Raw genomic sequence first — 21,510 nt, 5'->3', positions numbered from 1 at the left:
CAAGCAGGGGGAGTGGGAGAGGGAGAAGCAGGCTTCCCGCGGAGCAGGGAGCCCGATGAGGGGCTCGATGAGGGGCTCGATCCCAGGACCCTGGGATCATGACCTGAGCCGAAGGCAGATGCTTAACGACTGAGCCACCCAGGCGCCCCTAAAAGTAGAGTATTCCTATGAAACCTTTCACAAGCCAATATTGGCATAAAGTGAAGAAGCACTCAGCATTTTGTAAAAACAAAAATCCTCTTTGGATTTCTTCTGGTTAGTGAAAAACAGGTACTAATGTAGGACTTTTGTAAAAGTGAAGCGGCCTAAAGCGAACTTTCAGGTAGAGGGGAAAACCTGTATTTCTTACTATTGGATAACTTTCCTAAGTAGAGTCTGTCACTTGTAAATAACACGTAAAATGTTGAGTCGCTAGGGGTTCTTGGCCAGCTCAGTTGGTAGAGCATGCAACTCTTAGTTTCTGGGTTGTAACTTGGAGCCCCAGTTGGGTATAGAGAAATAAGATCTTAAAAAAAAAAAAAGGTTGAGTTGCTATTATTGTATGCTGGATCAAAAATGCTATTAGAGGATAAATGGCTGGCTCAGTTGGTAGAGTGTGCAAGTCTTGATCTTGGGGTCGTGAGTTCAAGCCCCACATTTGGCATGGAGTTTACTTAATTTTTTTTTTTTTTTTTTTTTAAGCTACTAGACTCCAGGAGTGCCTGGGTGGCTCAGTTGGTTGGGTGTCCAGCCCTTGATCTCAGCTCAGGTCTTGATCTCAGGGTTGTAAATTCGAGCCCCAAATTGGGCTCCATGCTGGGCATGGAGTCTACTTAAAAAAAAAGAAAAAAGCTATTAGACTGTAATCATTATGTTCACGTCATTACACTAAAATGGTCATAAAGGCAGAGTAATAGGAAGTCAGTAAATAGGAAATAAGTAACCTTAATTTTGACTTAAAATTTCCAATATAATATAACTTGATTATCAAGGTTTTTAAATCAGCTTAGGTTAATTTACCCTCCACTGACAACATAATTTTTTTTAAAGATTTTATTTATTTTACTTTGAGAGAGAGAGAGAGCGCGCGCACAAGTAGGGGGAACGGCAGGCAGAGGGAGATGCAGGCTCCCGGCCAAGCAAGGAGCCCCATGTGGGACTCGATCCCAGGACCGAGGGATCGTAACCTGAGTTAAAGGCAGACACTTAACCGACTAAGCCACCCAGGCACCCCTGTACTACAGTTTTTTAATGAACACTTCCTAATAACCCAGATGTTTACAAGGGCCACTCTAGGAAAGAATATATTGACCTTTGGACTAAAGAGGCTCTTATAGGAACATGATCCTGCTAACTACTAACTCTTGCTAGAAAAAAGTGGCTTTACTTTTTTTTTTTTAAGATTTTATTTATTCATTTGAGAGACAGCAAGAGAGCATGAGCAGGGGCAAAACAGACTCCCCGCTGAGCAGGGAGCTAGATGTGGGGCTCAATCCCAGGACCCTGAGACCATGACCTGAGCCGAAGGCAGATGCTTAACCCACTGAGCCACCCAGGCACCTGGAAAATAGTGGCTTTAAATAGACTAACCCAACACCTAATCATTTTTTATAGATGACTACTGCATTTTACTAGTGTATATCTAAGGGCTGTTCATAATAGTTTACTCATTGTTTCCCAGTCAACCTCTTTGTTACCTTCCAAGACTGTTCATCAGGAAGCTACACTGTCATCTAGATATAAACAGAATCTATTCAAATGTGTCTACAGTAGTTAAGAACGAGACGGTCACTGGTCCCTCAATATCCATATGCGCCTCTCCCTTTCTCAGTCCTATGCATCTGGGTGGTGTCATGAGATTACTCAAGGAACCTGAGCAGAAGGGATGTGTCACTTTCGCTCTGAGGCAGGTGAATGGGGGCGTGCCTTCCGCTGTTCTAGCTCTTCCCCTTTCGCCAAACCTAGATGGTCATGTGTTGAGATGGCAGAACCATAAGATGAAAGCAGCCTGGATCTGTGAGTCAACCCTGGGAGAACTCTCTGGAGAACCACCTGATCAGCACTAAACTTTATAGGAGCAAGGGGCAAACTTGTACTGATAAGACGCTAATCTGCTAAATTGGAATAGCCTGAGCTGCTTTCGATTCCTCTTTCTCTTCTCCCTTTCTTTCTTTTCTACAAAAAATATTGATTGGTTTCTCTTCTCTGGTTTATTGGTTTCTTTTCTTCACTTCCGGTAGCCAGGGCCAGTAGGATCTGTAAAGTGGATGCCAAGGAGGCAGCCAGCAGGACTGGGAAGTTGGTTACATACAGGGGAATGAGCAAATAAAGGGCAATATATTGAAGATAATGAAAACCAATTTTATCTCTGTCAGAGAAAGGAGTTACAAATGTGGAAAGGAAAAAAAAGCTAGAATGAGTTCCTGTGGTATTCTAATTTGGAACCGGAGGTATTAGTTGAACTCATGGTTTTAAAAGGAGAGAGAGAAAAATGTGTATGTGTGTCTATGTAGAGCCTAGAAGCAATAAGCTGGAGCAATAAGCACATTTTACTCGCAGATCAAATGCTATTCTCCCCTAAAGAGAACTAGAGCTCTTTGGAGAAATGGCTGATTCCAAAGCTAGGGGACAAAAAGTAGATGAGTCTGGGGGAAGTTGGGTGGGGGGAATGGGTGAAATAGGTGATGGGGATTAAGGTGTGTACTTGTGATGAGCACCAGGTGTTATGTGAAAATGTTGAATCACTCTATTGTACACCTGAAACTAATATTACACTGTATTTTAACTAACTGGAATTTAAATAAAAACTTAAAAGTAATAGCAAAAAAATTATAAATAAATAGATAGATAAATAAGTCTGGAACATTTACTGTACCAGAGAGTAACAAAGTGCTCAAAAACTGATGGGGACTTATCAAAAGAACACAGGATCAGTTTAAAGAGGTTTCTACTGGCCAAATCTGTGTTAATATAAGCATCAAAAAAAAGAATGTTTGTATTAGATTATAACTCATTGAATAAAATAGGAATCCATTAAGTCCATACTGATATAAATAAATGAAGAATGAACTAAATAAATGAAGAGAAAGGAAAGCCCCTCCTTACTGTAGAATAATAAATGTAGGACCAATAGAGTTGGAAAATCACCATTTGGCAATTATCCCAATAATAATTAATTCAGGCAACAATCAATGATAGATGCAAATTACTTATTAGTTACAGATAAAAATAGTAACTTTAAAATGAAAAAACTTGACAAACACCACCTTGACCAAGTGATCAAAATTCATCTCACCAGGGGCACCTGACTGGCTCAGTCAGTGAAGCATGCAATTCTTAATCTCAGGGTTGTGAGTTCAAGCCCCACGTTGGGTGTAGAGATTACTTAAGGGATAAAATCTTTTTTTTTTCAAAGATTAATTTATTTGGGGCACCTGGTCGTCTCAATTGGTTAAGCAACTGCCTTCAGCTCAGGTCATGATCCCGGAGTCCCAGAATCCAGTCCTGCGCTGGGCTCCCTGCTCAGCAGGGAGTCTGCTTCTCCCTCTGACCCTACCTCCTCTTGTGCTCTCTCTCTCATTCTCTCTCTCTCAAATAAATAAATATTTAAAAAAAATAAAGATTTACTTATTTGAGAGAGAGAGAAAGTGTGAGTGAGGGGAGGGGCAGAAGGTGGAGGGAGAATCTCCAGCTGACTTCCTGCTGAATGCAGAGCCTGAGGCAGGACTTGATCCCACAATCCCAAGACCATGACCTGAGCTGAAATCAAGAGTTGGACGCTTAACTGACAGCCATCCAGGTGCCCCAGAATAAAATATTTTAAAAAAATTCATCTTACCAGTAATAGGACAAATCAACATTATGTGCCTTCTGGTATGATACTCTGAAAAAAACAAAGGATCACTTCCATGATATTCCTGCCCTAACTGCATACTATAGATCTAATCATGAGAAAACACCAGAGAAATCCAAATTGTCTTGTAGTTCAAAATAAGTGTCTTGTACTCTTAAAAAATGCCCAGGTCATGAATGACAAAGGAAGGTAGAAGGCTTATTCCGGACGGAAGAAGCTTAAAGAGGCATGGAAATTACATGGAATGTGCTCTTGGAGTGGATACCGGACTAGAAGAAAAAATATTTTTGGTTTGTTTTGATTTCTTTTTTATAAGCTATAAATGATATTATTGGGAAATTTGGAAATAGGACCTATGGGTTGGATGGTAGTATTATACCAATGCTCATATTCTGATTTTGATGGCTGTGCTTTGTCTTTTAGGAAATACACACTGAAGAATTTAGGAGTAATGAGGAATCATGTATTTAACTTAACTCTCAATTGGTTCAGGAAAAATATGTCTCTGCATGTACATATAGGAATGCATGTATATTTATGTGCATATTCATAATCTATATCTATACATATAAGCATATTATATATGTGTATGTAGCAAAATGTTAACAATTGGGGAAACTGAGTGAAGGGTATATAGAATTTCTTTGTACTAGTCATGCATCTTTTCTGTAAAATTACTTCAAAATTTAAAAAAGTAAATACACAAAGCCAAAAAATATGAAGAATAAAATATTGAGAATTTCCCCATAAATAATGAAAGCTAATCCCATGGGAATAAAGGAGAGTCCTGGGAAGAGAATGTAAAAGAAGAGAGGCCAAAGACAGAACTTTGGAATTACTCAAAGGACCCTAAACTGGGTGTTCAATAGATATTAGATAATTTTTAAAAGATAGCCTAGGGGCACCTAGGTGGCTCAGAAGAATCTTCCTTTGGCTCAGGTCATGATCTCAGGGTCCTGGGATGGAGCCTGAGTCAGACTCCCTGCTAAGCGTCTGCTTCTCCCTTCCCCCCACTCCCCCACCACCTTGTGATCTCTCCCCTCCTCTCTCAAATAAATAAAATCTTATTTTAAAAAAAGATAGCCTAGACTAATCTAGCCATTATATTGTTTTTCAAAGTTAGTGTACTAAGATACTTCTATTTTTCCTAGACGTATTTATAGTTGTTTTTTTGTTTGTTTTCTGTTTTAAGTAGGCTCTTGCTCAATGTGGGGCTTGAACTCACCATCCTGAGATCAAGAGTCACATGCTCTATCAGCTGAGCCAGCGAGGCACCCCATATTTACATATTTTAACAATTATGCTACCTTACATATATTTTTTTAAGATTTTATTTATTTATTTGACAGAGAGAGACACAGTGAGAGAGGGAACACAAGCAGGGGGAGTGGGAGGAGAAGCAGGCTTCCTGCGGAGCGGGGAGCCTGATGTGGGGCTCGATCCCAGGACCCTGGGATCATGACCTGACCTGAAGGCAGACGCTCAACCAACTGAGCCACCCAAGCTTCCCTAAAAAAAAATTTTTAAGAGTAATTACATTTCCATTTACACAGACTTCAGGTGTTTTATCATATTTTTTTTAAAAAATAAAAAATTGGTCCTAAGCTTCAGCCATACCACTTAAATAATGAAGTAAATAATATTGATTATTTATTTGTTTGTTTTTAAGACTTTTATTTATTTATTTGAGAGAGAGAGGGCAAGTGCGCGTGGGAGCGGGGGAAGGGCAGGGAGGGGGGCGCAGAGAGAAGGACAAGCAGATTCCGCCCTGAGCTCGGAGCCCCATGCAGGGCTGGATCTCGCAAACCTGAGATCATGACCTGAGCTGAAATCAAGAGTTGGCCGCTTAACCAACTGAACCACCCAGGTACCCCTATTTATTTATTTTTAATAATACTGATTATTTAATTCAGACATCTAGTCTGATCATTCAAATGCCCAGGAACAGTTATTCCGACCTATAAATTTCCCTGGGCAAGGAAATTAGATAGTTGACAAAACTTTATTTTTTTTTTTCCTACTCTGTAATTTAAATGATAGATGCTTTAAATATTTTTCTTTTTCTTTTTTTAGAAGAATTTTTTTTAAAGATTTTATTTATTTATTTATTTATTTATTTATTTGACAGAGAGGGTGAGAGAGAGAGAGCCCGCACAAGCAGGGGGAGTGGCAGGCAGAGGGAGAGGGAGAAGCAGGCTCCCCGCTGAGCAGGGAGCCCGATGTGGGGCTCTATCCCAGGACCCAGGGATCATGACCGGAGCCGAAGGCAGCCACTTAACCGACTGAGCCACACAGGTGCCCCTAAATACTTTTCAAATTGGCATTCTTAAAATCAAAAGAAAAATGTTTCTTTTCCATCTGTTTTATAACAGCACAAATTATAGAAGATTTGAAGAATTGCTAGTGTTAGTAGGTTAATTGTAATTGTATAGCAATCCTACTAACATTTGAAGTTACTGCTCTCTAAAGAATGCATCTGATTCCCTAAAGCTATTCCTTCCCAAATGACTACCTTCCAAGTTTAGAGATATAATAGCAGAATTAAAGAATTTCCCCTGAAATTTCATTACGTATGCAAATTTTAATTTCATTTAGGATTGACTGCAATTGCACTGTATTCATTTGTGAATAGGCTCCTTAGTTACCTACAGCAAAAATATCATAAGTGACATGAGGTTTGAATTACAACAAATTACAATACATTTCAGTTCATAAAGACCCAGGGCATAAACAGAAACTTAGGTACACTCTGTCCTACGTCTCTAAGGCTGAATGGAACTATTTCTACTCCTTTTAGTAAAGCCTAATCCCTTCATTTTATATTCATTACTTCTCATATTTGCTGTTTTTTGGGTGTATATATTTCTCCCTAAAACTTCCTGTATTGTTACCAAGTCTGTGGGTATGTCCATCTTTGAGCAGCTGATATGCCCGTCCCCACCCCCTTTTTTAAAAGATTTTATTTATTTATTTTACAGAGCACAAGCAGGGAGAGGGGTAAAGGGAGAGAGAGAGGCAGGCTCCCCGCCAAACAGGGAGCCTGATGCGGGGCTTGATCGCAGGACCCCGGGTCTCGATCCCAGGACCCCAGGTCTCGATCCCAAGACCCCGGGATCACGACCTGAGCCGAAGGCAGACGCTTAATCATCTGAGCCACCCAGGCACCCCTCCGGTCCCCCTTTATACTTAAGCAGTTGCCCCATTTTATATGGCGTAGGGATGGCACACACCACAGGCTTGCACCTTGCTCTTGCAGGTGCAGTAACAATGTGAACAGTCAGCTGGAAGCAAACCAGATCAGCCGGGATTCCGTTCTAGTAAGTGAGCACTTCACATCCATGGCAAACCAGGCAATTCAGGATGTTGTCTCATTTTACAGATAGGAAAACTTGTGTCAGACTCATTCTACGGGCTCATGCTTTGAATTCCTTGGATCACTGATTCCTAAACCTGTTTATAGTAATCACCCAGGGATCTTTAAAAAATGCCAGATTCCAGGACTCCTCATCAAACTTAGTAAGCAGAATCTTTTGAGGCCTGAGAACATCTGTGTCTAAAAAGCTCCCCAAGTGCTTTGATGAGAAACCATATTTGGGAACTTCTAATTTGTGATGACTGGGACTCACTTAAAAGTGTCTGAGTGGTGGATAATAGCCAAGGAGTGACTAAAGTCGCTATCTATGTGAGCACCTTCTATGTGAACTATTTTGGGGCCTGCCATATCTAGGTATGCCTCTCCTCTGAGCCAAACCATATTTTATGCTTTTAATTGCAGAAAGAAGGAAATTTCAAAATATCAAGAGATATCCTGGGTAAAAGTACTCACCTGCCTTATTTCCTATAAAATACAATATCCCTAAATATGCAGATCTAATTTAGACAGTTTTCATCCCCCTGCACAAAGATGCGTGACTTCAAGAGTTTGAACCTGGGTCCCAGAGCTCTTGGGGTGCACTTAGGGTGCACTTTGTGCTCTTGGGGTCCACCTCAGTAAAGGGATCACCCCTAGTCTTACAGTCAAGGTACTCTAGGCTCCACCTAAGATACCCTTCCAAGAAGGATGGGGATGGTTTGACCTTTTAAAACTTTTTTCAGAATAGAAATTACAGCCCCATGGTGAAGTCCATTTTATTTTATTTCAGATAGAAAAAGACAAATTTCTCCCTAATCTCTTTACAGAGACATGAAAACAAACAAACATGATTTCTAATCAAAAAAGACAATAACTAAGGTGCTAGAGGGTGCTACCCTTTTTTTCTCAAGGAAGATATGAAAAGGAGTTTTAGTTTACTTGCATAATTTGTTATATCCCTCTATTAGATGGGAGTAGTAGGAATTATTTAAGGGTGTTCTGTGATTCCCCCATGACAGGCATGATCCTCAAATCTATCAGTGCTACCTTGACCTCTGGCTCTAGGTTTACAAGGGCCTGTAGGAAAGTTCCACTTGAATGTCCTATCTCTGGCTAGCATCTCAAATTCTCTTTATGTCTCAGATATGCTTCTGTGTTAAGACTGGCCACAGGGGAAATTTGTGCAAGATTTCAAAGGCAGAAGTGAATCCCTTATGCTCTGAAGGTCAGTGTGAGATGTGAAGCACTGGGGCAGCTCATGCACGTGGATGCTGATCTGTTGGCATACCTGGGAGTGGGGCAGTGGCCACATGTGGAGCTCTCTCAGCAACTCTAGGACCTTCTTCAGTTTCTCTGAGTCCTGGGCCAGATGCATGTGCTTGGCTCCTACGAGCACTTGCAGCATGGCTCCTGCGGGCAACTGCATTATTGAGATTGTAGGTGTCAGAGACAGATGCACAGTTTGCACAGTCTAGTTTATCCTCATGGGATCCAGCAGTTCTTTGTGGATTCTGCTTTGTCCCTGCTCATCCTCACTTCATGTCCAGCTTTCCTGACTCTAAGCTCTATCGATTTACAGAAATTTCAGGTCCAACCCCAGACACAGAGGCAACCTCTTCTCCAGCTCCCACAGTTGTTTAAGACCTAGTCCCTAAAATAAACCTCTTATTTATATGACTCACAGTAGCTTATGCTTCTCTGGTCAAATTCTGATCCAGACAATGGTACTGGAAGTAATTCCAGAACTAAAACTTAAGAATGGGATCTATGAATTTGTTCCAGGTTATCTGATCTGATTGGATTTAAAGGCACTGACAACCAGTTGTCAATGACAAAGGTGACACTGGTTGTCCATGGCATGCATTAGCAAAAAACAGTTTCTTAAATCATCACCTATGGATACCTGTAATCAAGTGCCTAAAGAAGGCAAGGCTTTGGGTAACCACATGGATACTTCCGTAAAATAAACAAAAATAAGGAGTATAATGGAGTTGGTTGGTTTCTCCTAATTATGTTGGATAACTGGGGGAAAGGAAATGATGAGCTTAGGGCTTTGAACGTTCAGTTCAAGATAAAGGATCAGAAATCTTATGTGATTGTCTTCCTATATCTGCAAGGCTGTACTTTCTAAAAATCAAATCCAAAATCTAATCCTGACTTACAATGCAGTTGAATTTCCAACTTGAAGATCTCATGTTAAAATTAATTTTTGTTTTTGTTTTTGAGCAGCAGTGAGATCCTGAATATTGGCATGGGAATGGGAATCTATGGGCAGATTGATGAGACTGGAATCATGAACTTCTAAATTCTGCTGAGCATCTTTTGCCTTTCCTCCCTTGCCTGAGGAACTTAGTCTCTCCTTACCTGTAAAATCTGTATTGGCCTCTCCTGGGATAGTTAGTTGCCTTGTACACTTATCATGATGCAAAAAAATAACAATAAAATGGAAAAAAAATTCTATCAACTTAGCTTAACAAAAAACCTCACCTTGATATCTATTTTTTTAAAATTTGAGATAGAGAGAGTGCATGCACGAGCAGGGGGGAGGGGCAGAGGGAGAGGGAGAAGCAGACTCCCCACTGAGCGGGGAGCCCAATGCAGGGCTCATCCCAGAACCCTGGGATCATGACCTGAGCCGAAGGCAGACACTTAACCGACTGAGCCACCATGCGCCCCTTGATATCTATTTTATTTACTTATTCTTTTAGTAATCTCTACACCCAACATGGGGATTGAACTCACAACCCTGAAATCAAGTGTCACATGCTCCTTCAACTGAGCCAGCCAGGCACCCTACACAGCCTTGATATCTGATTACCCTCAATATCTTATCAAATTCCTCATTCCCCAAGTAATATCTGATTACCTTGGACTGTCTTCAGCAAGAATTCTTTTAGGTCAAGTTAGCAAGAATTACCCTAACCTCTTAGTAACTTACTGACCACTGACCCTCTCCCCAACTCTGCTTGACTAAAATCCCCACATTTAGACATTGTCTCATTGAGTTTTCATACACTTTGCAAGATAGATGTTACTCCCATCCAGGGCCAGCTATGTAATTTGTAATTTCAGTGCAAAATGAAAAATGCAAGGCCTCTTGTTCATAAATTATTAAGAATTCCAAAATGGTGACAACATAGCATTGAATCCAGCACAGGCCCTATATAACTGTACAAGCCCGTGGGGCCACCCCTTGCTTCCATCTTAACATTTAAGAAACAGGTTCATAGAGATCAAGCGAATTCCCAAGGTTACTTTGGCAAGAGCCAGGACTGTATCAGAGCCATAATTGTAATAGGGATTTGACCCCTACTAAACTCTCCCCAATTAAACGAGGCCCTTTTGTGTTGAACTGAATCTAATGAAGATTTTTCTAAATTTACTGAACACACACAAAATCTGCTGCCACTCACTTTCACTCTAGTTCAACCATGTACCCCCAGGTAGTCTTAAAATGCATTTACTGAATGTTTTAATATGTCGTATAAACTATCTTGATGAACCCCCAAAGAGTTCTTGCTGCACATTTTCTTTTAAAATACTCTCCTGTAGTCTAACGGAAAATGCAGACATGTCTATGTGTGATGTCAATGCATGGAACTTAATTAAAAAAAAAAGTACCTTAATGGCAGGCGTTGTAACACAAAATACTGCGGTAACATTCTAACTGCAACACCGAAATAGAGTATCATCACACATTTGGGTTTTTTCCTCTTTTTGTTTAAGTGACTACTACCAGCTGGGACTCAATTAAACGTAAAGAAAACTGAAGCCCCCGCGTCAAGGAAAGACGCTTGAACGTGAAGGGACAAAAAGAGGAGGTCACGAGCACAACCCCACGCCACTCAAACACCCGGCCTTGGAATGCGCGCATGCGCAGAACGAATCCTCCCGCGCAGAGGCCGGGGTCGGGCGGGCCGGGGCGGGCGGGGGCGGGGATAGGGTTGCTAGGAGAACGCGATGACGCTACGGCCTCGGCGCTCTTCTCCGCCAATGGGTGCCGCCTGCTGCGGTGACACGTAATGTGCGTCACGCCGACGACGCCCGAAGGGCACAGATCTAAGGGTCGGGAGGACGTTCGGCCTCTGTGAGCCGCAGCCTTTTCGAGGGAGCGGTTGTGTGTTCGCCATCTTAGGAAGTGAGTGTGCCGGGCCTTGCTCCCGGTGGGTGCGGGGAACGGAGCCCCTCTGAGGAGTTGCTTAGGCTGTAGGCCTTGTCGATCTCCTTGGGGGAGGCCGCCAAGACCTCTTCAAGGGCGCGGAGGCTGGAAGAAGGACGGCCCGTGTCGGGGTCCTAGGGTGCCGGTGATTTGGGTGGCCTGAGGGGCCCCTTTGCCTTTCCTCTGACCGCTGCTCCCTCTTCCCTTAGGAAGATGTTCTCGTCCGTGGCGCATCTGGCGCGGGCGAATCCGTTCAACGCGCCCCACCTGCAGCTGGTCCACGATGGCCTCGCGGGCCCCCGCAGCAGCCCCGCGGGGCCCCCGGGCCCGCCCCGCCGTTCCCGCCATCTGGCAGCAGCCGCTGTGGAAGGTGAGCTTAGACCCTGCCCCGATACGGTCGTTTTGTGCCCTGTGGTCCACTCGGCCTTAGCGGCCTGGAGGACAGAAAAGAAGTACGCCCCCGGCCTCCTGCACCACAGGACGGCGCCTAGTTGCTTGCCCTAGGCTGTCAGCCCTTTTCGCCCTAGGCGGTGTGTCGGATCCTTGGCCCTCCCTCAAGGGCGTGGAAGGGCCCAGGCACCGTTCCCTCTGTGACCTCCACGTCCTCGGGAGAGTATAGAGGCCGTGCGTGACTAGCTCCTTATCTTCTCCGCCGTGAGCCCTCTTGGTCAGTAGACTGAGTGTTGGGTAAAGTCTCCTTCCTAGCCACTGGCCACCTGCAGTTCTATCTGTATTATCTGTTCCTTGATCTGGCATTAATTTTCTTAAAAATACTCCTCCTCAAGCATTCCCGAAGTCTAATATTTGTTGACACGCGGTGTATGAGATAATTGGGTTTCTTGTTTTAATGTAATTGGTAAAGGAGGGGACAGAAGCCCCAGATAACCTATAAAAAGGAGATAAATAGTTGGTAGGGATCCCTTTAGTCTTCTCTCTCAGGAATCTTTTCGGTTAGACTCAACTTGAACTTAATTGTTAACGTTTTAAATCCCAGTGGAGTGTATGGGCAGAGAAACCTGAAAACCAAATTGTAGGAATTCTGTAAATGTAATCTGCATTGTGTGCCTGTAAAATCTAAAGTTTTTGAATCATTTATGTGTTTTATGTCTTCAGTGTGCGTAAAAAAAATCATTACACTGTTGTGTAGTAAATGTATTTTACTTTAGGACTTTATCTAATTTTATGCTTAACATGAATCCATAAGTGGGGATAGTATTGATTAGAAGTTTGAAAGTTTTTACTTAAGTCTAGTGCTCTTCCTGAGTTTGGTTTGTATTCTCAAGTGTGTTTTTATCAGCAGTAGATAAGTGGAAGTTTGATTTTTATTCGAGTAGCTATTAATGTTGTCGGAGACTTTTTATTTTTAGTGTGGCAAAATAAGAACTAGTGTCTCACAGAACCTTCATAATCTAAATGATTCTTTGATTTTGGCAGTAAGTGTCTTGTTACTTAACACTAGGTGGAAAATCATCTTTCAGCTTAATTGTAACCAGTGGCCAAGGCTGTTTAGTTGTGATAGCACTATTTCACAGGGAATCCTAGTTCTCTCTCAGTCCCATGGCCTTAGTCATCTCTGAAGAAATACTTACTTGATTTTTTTTTTCAATCAAACAGAGCAGTATAGCTGTGACTATGGATCTGGCAGATTCTTTATCCTCTGTGGACTTGGAGGAATTATTAGCTGTGGCACAACACATACAGCATTGGTTCCTCTAGATCTGGTTAAATGCAGAATGCAGGTTTGTTTTGCATGTTGGATTAAAAGCATATTGTTGAAGCATGGCTTTTAAGTTGTACAACATAGACCTCTACTAACAAGCTGTGTGGAAACCTAATTATCCGAGAGGTAAGTTGATAACCAGTAACGTGAGTTTTATATTAAAATGCATGGTGTGTCTTGTCTTACTACAGAGTACAGTTGCGAATATGGCTCCATGAAGTTTTATGCACTGTGTGGCTTTGGTGGGGTCTTAAGTTGTGGTCTGACACACACTGCTGTTGTTCCTCTGGATTTAGTGAAGTGCCGTATGCAGGTTTGTACTGAGATGGCAACATTGAATGTATCTTTCATGTGTGACTTAATTCCAAATAACTTTAAAAGGACTTCACAAACAAGAAAATTTGAAGACATCACAACTGCTAGAAACTTTTGTAGGAAACCAAACCCAAGTGTTCTTAACTCATGATCTTTATTTTAATTAGTGTTTTAAATGGAAGAAATGCCTCTTTTAAAAATAAGATTGTAGGCAGATTTTTGGATCTCAAACCCTGGCTATAAATGCTATTTTGGTGCTGTGCTCAGTTCTGACAAGCGTTCCTCTTCAAGGCCTACTGGTTCTTTATGCTCCCAAATAGTCATTTTACAAGCAGTTACATATTAGAGTAGATAATCCTCCTTAGGTTTTTTTTTTTTAAGATTTTATTTATTTGAGAGAGAGAGTAAGCAGGGGGAGGGACAAGCTGACTCCTTGCTGAGTACAGAGCGTGACCTGGGGGTCCATCCCAGGACCTGGAGATGATGACCTGAGCCGAAGGCAGACGCTTAACCGACTGAGCCACCCAGGTGGCCCTTCCTTAGTGTATTTTTGAAGTAACTTCATTTCTCTTATTTACTGAGTAAGATCAGCACAGAACATTATGTAGATTAGAAAAAATACTCTTCATTATTTTAGTATTAAAATTTTGTGGGCATAGCTTTTTGTATATTACATAACAGTTTTTTATGATTAGAATATCTTAATTAGGATTATTGAAACAAAAATAATCAAACGTCAAAAATTTATTTGTCCCAAACAGGATTAGAAGTCTACTTACCTAAAAGAGAGAGGAAGGTGAAATAAAGGAAGGTGAAGTGTTAGCAGGGAGAGGAAGGTGACGTATACCAGCCCTCGTAGTACTGGCAGATAGAGTGAAATTAAGATTTTTTTTCTTTTCCCATTAGTTAATAGAATGGATGTGAATATACCTTCACTGAAATGTATGCATGTCTCTTGAAGTGAATTTAAGTCAAAAGACAGATTCTCATTATGTTGATTTACCTTTTTAACTTGTATTTAATTTGCCTTAAGTTCCTAAAACTCTATAACATAAACTTCTTTTTTTTTTTTTTTAAGATTTTTATTTATTTATTTGACAGAGAGAGATAGCGAGAGCAGGAACACAAGCAGGGGGAGTGGGAGAGGGAGAAGCAGGCTTCCTGCCGAGCAGGGAGCCCGATGTGGGACTTGATCCCAGGACGCTGGGATCATGACCTGAGCCGAAGGCAGATGCTTAACGACTGAGCCACCCAGGCGCCCTATAACATAAACTTCTTAATGGACTAGCGTGTATCAGGGATATAGACTTACCTCTTACTTAGGCAGTAGCTTGAAAACTAGTTTTGTTTTTTTTTTTTAAGGTTTATTTATTTGACACAGAGAGAGAGACAGCTAGAGAGGGAACACAAGCAGGGGGAGTGGGAGAGGGAGAAGCAGGCTCCTGGCCGAGCAGGGAGCCCAATGCGGAGCTCGATCCCAGGACCCTGGGATCATGACCTGAGCCGAAGGCAGACGCCCAACGACTGAGCCACCCAGGCGCCCCGAAAACTAGTTTTTTAAAAGTGGTAGAGTTGGATGGTGAAAACTTTTGAGTCAGTTTTATCATGTATTTTTCTAGGAATTCTGCCATCTTAACTAATCCTCCAAGACTTAAGTCTGACTGAAAGAAAGATCTTAATGTATCAAGTTAAATTTATGAAGTTGATTATAGATATTAAGTTGATACGCAGTGAATTTGTGTTTACCCACCTTTTGTATAGACTGAAGTTTATTTTAGAACCAAAGGAAAAACTAATTAACAGTGAAATTAAATATTTATGAGAAGTGATAGCTCTTTGGTACATTTAATTAATTTTTTTCTTCTTGTTTTAAATAAAGGTGGACCCCCAGAAGTACAAGGGCATATTTAATGGATTCTCAGTTACACTTAAAGAGGATGGTGTTCGTGGTTTGGCTAAAGGATGGGCTCCGACTTTCATTGGCTACTCTATGCAAGGGCTCTGCAAGTTTGGCTTTTATGAAGTTTTCAAAGTCTTGTATAGCAACATGCTTGGGGAGGTATGTAATTTTAACTTTTAAGACCAAAAAGGATCTTTTTTTGGTCTGTATTACTATACTGTCTTGCTTTCCAAGTAAGTTGGATTTTGAGTTTCTTAAAGAGAAGGGATCTGGGATTCCTCTGTGTAGTTCCACGGCTAACTGTACGTGGCACCTAGATGTTCAAAAAAATAATTCACATTGTACTGTGGTTGATAAGGTTATGGGAGAGAATATACATTCAGTCTCGTGTGTTATTTGTGGACCATATAAAGAAACACTGTTAGGTTGTCTGAAATGTAACTGTTTCCTAGAACTGTTCCTTAATTGAAATTGAAAACAGCCAATGCAATAGCGGTACATGTTCCTTCTTACGTTTTTCAATTAGGAGAACACCTATCTCTGGCGCACATCACTATATTTGGCTGCTTCTGCCAGTGCTGAATTCTTCGCTGACATTGCCCTGGCTCCTATGGAAGCTGCTAAGGTTCGAATTCAAACCCAACCAGGTTATGCCAACACTTTGAGGGATGCAGCTCCCAAAATGTATAAGGAAGAAGGCTTAAAAGCGTAAGTGAACATTTGTCTAGAGTTACAGTATAAAAATAACTCAATTAAATGAACTCCATTTGTTAGCATTAAACCTACCAGACTTTTTTTTAAGCTCTTATGTTAATGTCTATTTACCTTTTACATAGAACATAAACTCCAGGGGCAGGGATAAGTTGATGCATGGCTTAAGCCCTGAATTAAAGATGTTTTTCTAAAGTAAGAACGTTTATCAATCTGCATATGCCTTGATATTTGACATTAGTTGTTAACTTTTGGGAAGGGCTTGTTAGAATTCTTGTCATCTGTGTTCACAGCTAAGAATTTGCATATAGTCTGGCTACAACATGCTTCCTTAGATCCACCTTTGTGGATGCCAATCTTGAACTGAGTTCTACTTGTAAACTTCTTGTTTCTTGTAGTTCCAGCTAGAGAAACATCCAGCAACTTTTTTGGTTGTATAGTCAAAGGTGCTTGAGTCATTGGCATGTGAGATAAATACACCTGCATGTTAGTCTTAGGTTCTGATAGAAATGACATGCAATTGTGCTGCCATATTTTGCTATCAGGACTCGACTGGTGTGCGGACACTTCTGTTACTGATGAAAATCTCTGCTAAAGGAATAAATACAACTGAGTAAAATAAGTCTCCTGGTTTCCCTAGATTCTACAAGGGAGTTGCTCCTCTCTGGATGAGACAGATACCCTACACCATGATGAAATTTGCCTGCTTTGAACGTACTGTTGAAGCATTGTACAAGTTTGTGGTTCCTAAGCCCCGAAGTGAATGTTCAAAGGCAGAGCAGCTGGTTGTAACATTTGTGGCAGGTTACATAGGTATGAGTTACTTACAACATGTTTATGAAATTAAGGACCAGTAATTATTTCCATTATTGGCCTCTTTTTGTGAGAAAAAAAAAATATTCCAAAGAAGCTTTATTTTCCCGTAGCATTTTCTGTGCCATTTTAGGATTCATAAATACTTATTGATGAGTTTCTGAAAGAATTACTTTCAGATGTGCATGTCTTGATTAAGTTTGGGGAATATATTGATTTCACTGCTGTGCCATTTTTTTGGTCTAGTTTTTCAAGAATACATTTTTACACAAAGGAAAGTTGATTAAAATGTGAATATAAAAACTTGAAGGATTGTTCTGTTTTACATAGGGTAGAGTGCTGTATAACTTTGTTAGTCTCTAAATCTGATTTTTTAAGAACTAAAAATTAGGTAAAGACTGTTGGTTGTGATGTGAATTTTTTTAAATTAATCCCATGTTGGATTATTTATCTTGACTTTTTTCAGCTGGAGTCTTCTGTGCAGTTGTTTCTCACCCTGCTGATTCCGTGGTATCTGTGTTGAATAAGGAGAAAGGTAGCAGTGCTTCTCAAGTTCTTCAGAGACTTGGATTTAAAGGTAGGATTCTCCCCCCCACACACAGCCCCAAACAAAGAGTAACACTTGGGTATTATTTCATTTTTCATTCATGTTTCATATTTCAACCAGGTGTATGGAAAGGACTCTTTGCCCGTATCATCATGATTGGCACTCTGACTGCACTACAGTGGTTCATCTATGACTCTGTGAAGGTCTACTTCAGGCTCCCTCGCCCTCCTCCACCTGAAATGCCAGAGTCTCTGAAGAAGAAGCTTGGGTTAACTCAGTAGAATGATCAAAGCAAATGTGGACTTAATCTGCTTGTTGATCAGTATTGAGGAAAGTGCAAGAGGAACTTTTATATATTTGACAGTGTAGGAAATTGTCTATTCCTGGTATAATTACTGTAGTCTCTTGCCTAAGGCGAGGGTTTCAAACCCACTGTTGAAATAAACCTAATTATTCATGATTTGTCTGTGATTCGGTATTTTTTTTTTTTTTTTAAAGATTTTATTTATTTATTTGACAGAGACACAGCAAAAGAAGGAACACAAGCAGGGGGAGTGGGAGAGGGAGAAGCAGGCTTCCCATGAGCAGGGAGCCCGATGTGGGGCTCGATCTCAGGACCCTGGATCATGACCTGAGCCGAAGGCAGATGCTTAACGACTGAGCCACCCAGGCGCCCCCGGTGGTTATTTTTAAAAGCAGTTTTTAAAGATGTAACCCTAAAATGGAAGGAATTAAGTGTAAGTTAAAACCTCAAGGAAAAAAGCAAACTAATCATTGTTGGTTCAGTACTCTGATCCCCACTGATAAATTGTCATGTTTCAAGTTTTGTCACACAAGAGTTCCTATGCTCCTAAAAATAAAGGAAATACACCCAAATTTTCAAAAACTTGATTTAGCTGTAGTTAAATTGAAATATGGATAAGTATTTGTGGTTATATTTTGACAAGTAAATTTCAGCATATAATCAAATTTTTGCAACATGTACTATACTTTTAAAAATCCTAATGAGTTTGCTAATCCTCATTTGTAAAAGAAGATCTAGGGGTGTCTGGCTGGCTCAGTTGGAGGAATCTGCAACTCTTGATCTCAGGGTTATCTGTTGGAGCCCTATGTTGGGTGTAGAGATTACTTAAATTTCAAAAATTGAAAAAAGTAATCTAAATTAGGCTGATTGTTAGAATGGTAGTTCTAACATTCTAATGATAGCTATTTTATTTATTTAAAGATTTTTTTTTAAGTAATCTACAACTAATGGGGCACTTGAATTTAACCCCAAGATCAAGAGTCACATACTCTACTGACTGAGCCAGCCAGGTGCCCCTAGAATGATAGTTTTTAAAAGAACCAAAGCACTTGATAGCTAAAACCACTTAAGGTTAACAATTATCTTCAAACAAATCTGACTTTATAAATTACAAAAAATGTAGCATAAAATCACCTAGAAAATAAGCTAGTGTTGAGTTTTCTCTTACGTTTGGTTAAGAAATATGAAAGCCGAATCTAATACAATTATTTTTCAAATCTGATCACATTTTACCTTGAGGTCTTCAACTATCTGGATTGGGTTGGCAGTCCCTGTATAAAGTATATAGATGGGGCCTTAAGGAAAAAAATTTTCGAGGAGTCTTAAGGGAGAGAAATGAAACAAACCCATGTTGTAAGGCCGGTGAACTAAATTGAGGAATCATATTTAGTTGCATGTTAACTTCTATCATCACTTGTTCTTAAGATTACAAACTTAGGTGTATTGCAGAGAGAAAGGAAGGGTTGTGGGTGCAATTAGTCCACACTTAAAAGTATGAGCCCACATAAGTGATGGCTATGGTAATTGGCATCACCAGTGTGCATTAGCATTGCTGTGTAACAAATCAACAGATCTAATGGCTTGAGACATAATCTCAGGAATTCAGGAGCATCTCTGCTGGATCTTGGCTCTGGGTCTCATGAAGTTACAGTCAGATAGCGCTGAGCTCCTTTTTAAGGCTTTAACACTGGGCACCTGGCTGGCTCAGTTGGTAGAGCATGCAACACTTGATAGGGTTGTGAGTTCAAGGCCCACATTGGATATAGAGCTTGCTTTAAAAAAAAAGGCTTTCACTCCTCTGGGCTAAAGAGAAACGAAGCATCTCCCTGTTAGTGGCTCAGTCTTCTTGACATCTACAGCATGGTGGCTTCAGGGCAGTTCGGTTTATTTCAGGGCTTTGAGGCAGAGCCAGGCAAGCTGAATCCTTTTTAGGACATAGATGTGGAAGTCCTAGCATCACTTCCACTATACTCTGTCACAACATCAGAAGTTTCAGAAGACTCAATCCCAGCTTGAGGTAAAATGAACAGATAATCCTGCTGGGAGGAGCGTCAGTCATGTAAGAAGAACGTGTACGAATGATAATACATGTATATTGAGCCAATCCAAAGGTGGACTGGATTTGAAAACCATGATACATAGTTCAGCCAGCTTTCACTATAAGATTTCCACTGCCAACTTTGGATGCGAGTTTTATTTTCAAGAAAGATGATAGGTTTTATTTGTGGGTATTGATAAGTATACTGTGTTCATTGTCGAGAGTCGCTTGCTATCTAGTTAGAGGTAATTTCAAAGCTATTTCTGAGAGAAAACCATTTCAGACTAGAAATTCAAGGAAAATGCCCACTTAAAATTTTACATTTTAAAATTTATTCATACTAAAAGATTCTAAAGTTGTTTTAATAACACTTTTTTCACATTTGGTTGAAGAAAATGTCAATTCCATAAAGCAAAACCCAGTGGAATGAGTATATGTGATTAGTAGTTTAATTGAATTATGTTGTAACAGTAAGACGTGATAGAAGTGCAATAGTAGTTTCCAGGAGAGTCAAATATGATTCAAATTGTCTTTAAGAACAATTAAAACTCTGAGAAAGCCTGAGTTTTACTAAATTATAAATACCTTATGACATACACAACAAAATTGGACAGAAGAACTAACAGCTCTATGAAAGCTTGAAAAGTTTTGACAATGTTTTAAAATGAGTTAACATTTTTGTGATACCGTTTTTGGGATAGATGATAGAAAAATGTCCACAATGTTCATGAAGCTTGGTACATAGTCTTGCTGCTAAATTAGGAGCTACACGCTGTTTCTTTAGCATAAGAAATTAGATACAGTTGACTGTTGAACAACTTGGGGTGGGGGTGGCAGTTAGGGGTGCCGATTCCTCCCCTCCCCCACACAACCAAATATAAATGTACAACTTTGACTCCCTGAAAACTAGTACCCTGACAGGATGTCTTACTGATAACAGTCGATTAACACATATTTTGTATGTTATATGTATTATATGCTGTATTCTCACAATAAAGTAAGCTAGAGAAAATTACTAAAAACATAAGGAAAATACATTTACAGTACTACACTGTCTCGAAGACAGTTTGTGTATAAGTGGACCTGCACAGTTCAAATATGTTGTTCAAGGGTCAACTGTAATCACATTGTTTATACAATTTTTATCATTTATGAGATAAATCACAAAATACTTGTTAATCTCAGATACCACATGGTTAAGAAACAAACTAATCTAAAACTTCAAGGAAACTGTGGGTCATAGTTGAATGCTGCGCTGCTCCTGATCTATCAAAGAATGTTGTGGTACCTTAATAAGTCAGCTACTCCTAGCAATTCTTAACCTCCGATATTATCTATTGAATCCTTTATCTTACAAGGCAGCCCCGACTTCACATTTTCAGAAGTGTTCATAGGAGTGTGTGTGATGTTAACCTCAGCATTGATACAGTTTATGAATCTTTTGGTTATTAAAATATGATGAGTTTCCTAGAAAAAAAACTAAAGTTTGCATGTGTGCCATGCATGCAACAGTCACTTAAAGGTTAGCTATACTGAATGAAAGTCTAGGGGATATGTCTCCTACACAAGGTATAATTCCCACCTAATACTGTGATTCAATGTGCAAGTCAGCTAGCTTGCTTTGTGGAATGCAGCATATGCAAGATAGGAAGATGAAGGATAATTCATTCAAGGAGCAGTTTCCATTATTTCAAGCCATGATCTCCACACAGAGGGCTATATGAATCAAGATTAAAACTACTTCTAAGAAGGGGCGCCTGGGTGGCTCAGTTGGTTGAGCGACTGCCTTCGGCTCAGGTCATGATCCTGGAGTCCCAGA

General features: G+C 40.4%; 1 protein-coding gene and 1 non-coding gene across 3 annotated transcripts; both read left to right on the top strand.

The window, feature by feature from the left end:
• The first annotated feature begins 11,088 nt into the window (after positions 1–11,088).
• SLC25A3 (solute carrier family 25 member 3) lies at positions 11,089–17,809 on the top strand. 2 transcript variants are annotated; one of them, XM_034987779.1, is made up of 8 exons: positions 11,089–11,322; positions 11,553–11,713; positions 12,958–13,082; positions 15,258–15,437; positions 15,805–15,986; positions 16,630–16,802; positions 17,269–17,379; positions 17,470–17,809. In XM_034987779.1, the coding sequence occupies exons 2-8, from the start codon at positions 11,557–11,559 to the stop codon at positions 17,628–17,630; spliced, it is 1,089 nt and encodes a 362-aa protein (XP_034843670.1). In that variant the 5' UTR covers positions 11,089–11,322; positions 11,553–11,556; the 3' UTR covers positions 17,631–17,809. The 2 variants fall into 2 exon arrangements, with proteins under 2 accessions (XP_034843670.1, XP_034843671.1); XM_034987780.1 differs by lacking the exon at positions 12,958–13,082 and adding an exon at positions 13,255–13,376 and having other exon boundaries at positions 11,205–11,322; positions 17,470–17,799.
• LOC117998962 lies at positions 16,310–16,557 on the top strand. Its single transcript, XR_004676166.1, has one exon. It is a non-coding gene; the product is annotated as a small nucleolar RNA SNORA53 (small nucleolar RNA).
• Positions 17,810–21,510: the final 3,701 nt, after the last annotated feature.

This window comes from Mirounga leonina, unplaced genomic scaffold, assembly GCF_011800145.1.
Source record: "Mirounga leonina isolate KUSES-001 unplaced genomic scaffold, KU_Mleo_1.0 Mir_418, whole genome shotgun sequence".
Taxonomy (NCBI): domain Eukaryota; kingdom Metazoa; phylum Chordata; class Mammalia; order Carnivora; family Phocidae; genus Mirounga; species Mirounga leonina.
The sequence above is the reverse complement of the archived record's forward strand: the minus strand, read 5'-3'. Positions and strand labels throughout refer to the sequence as shown.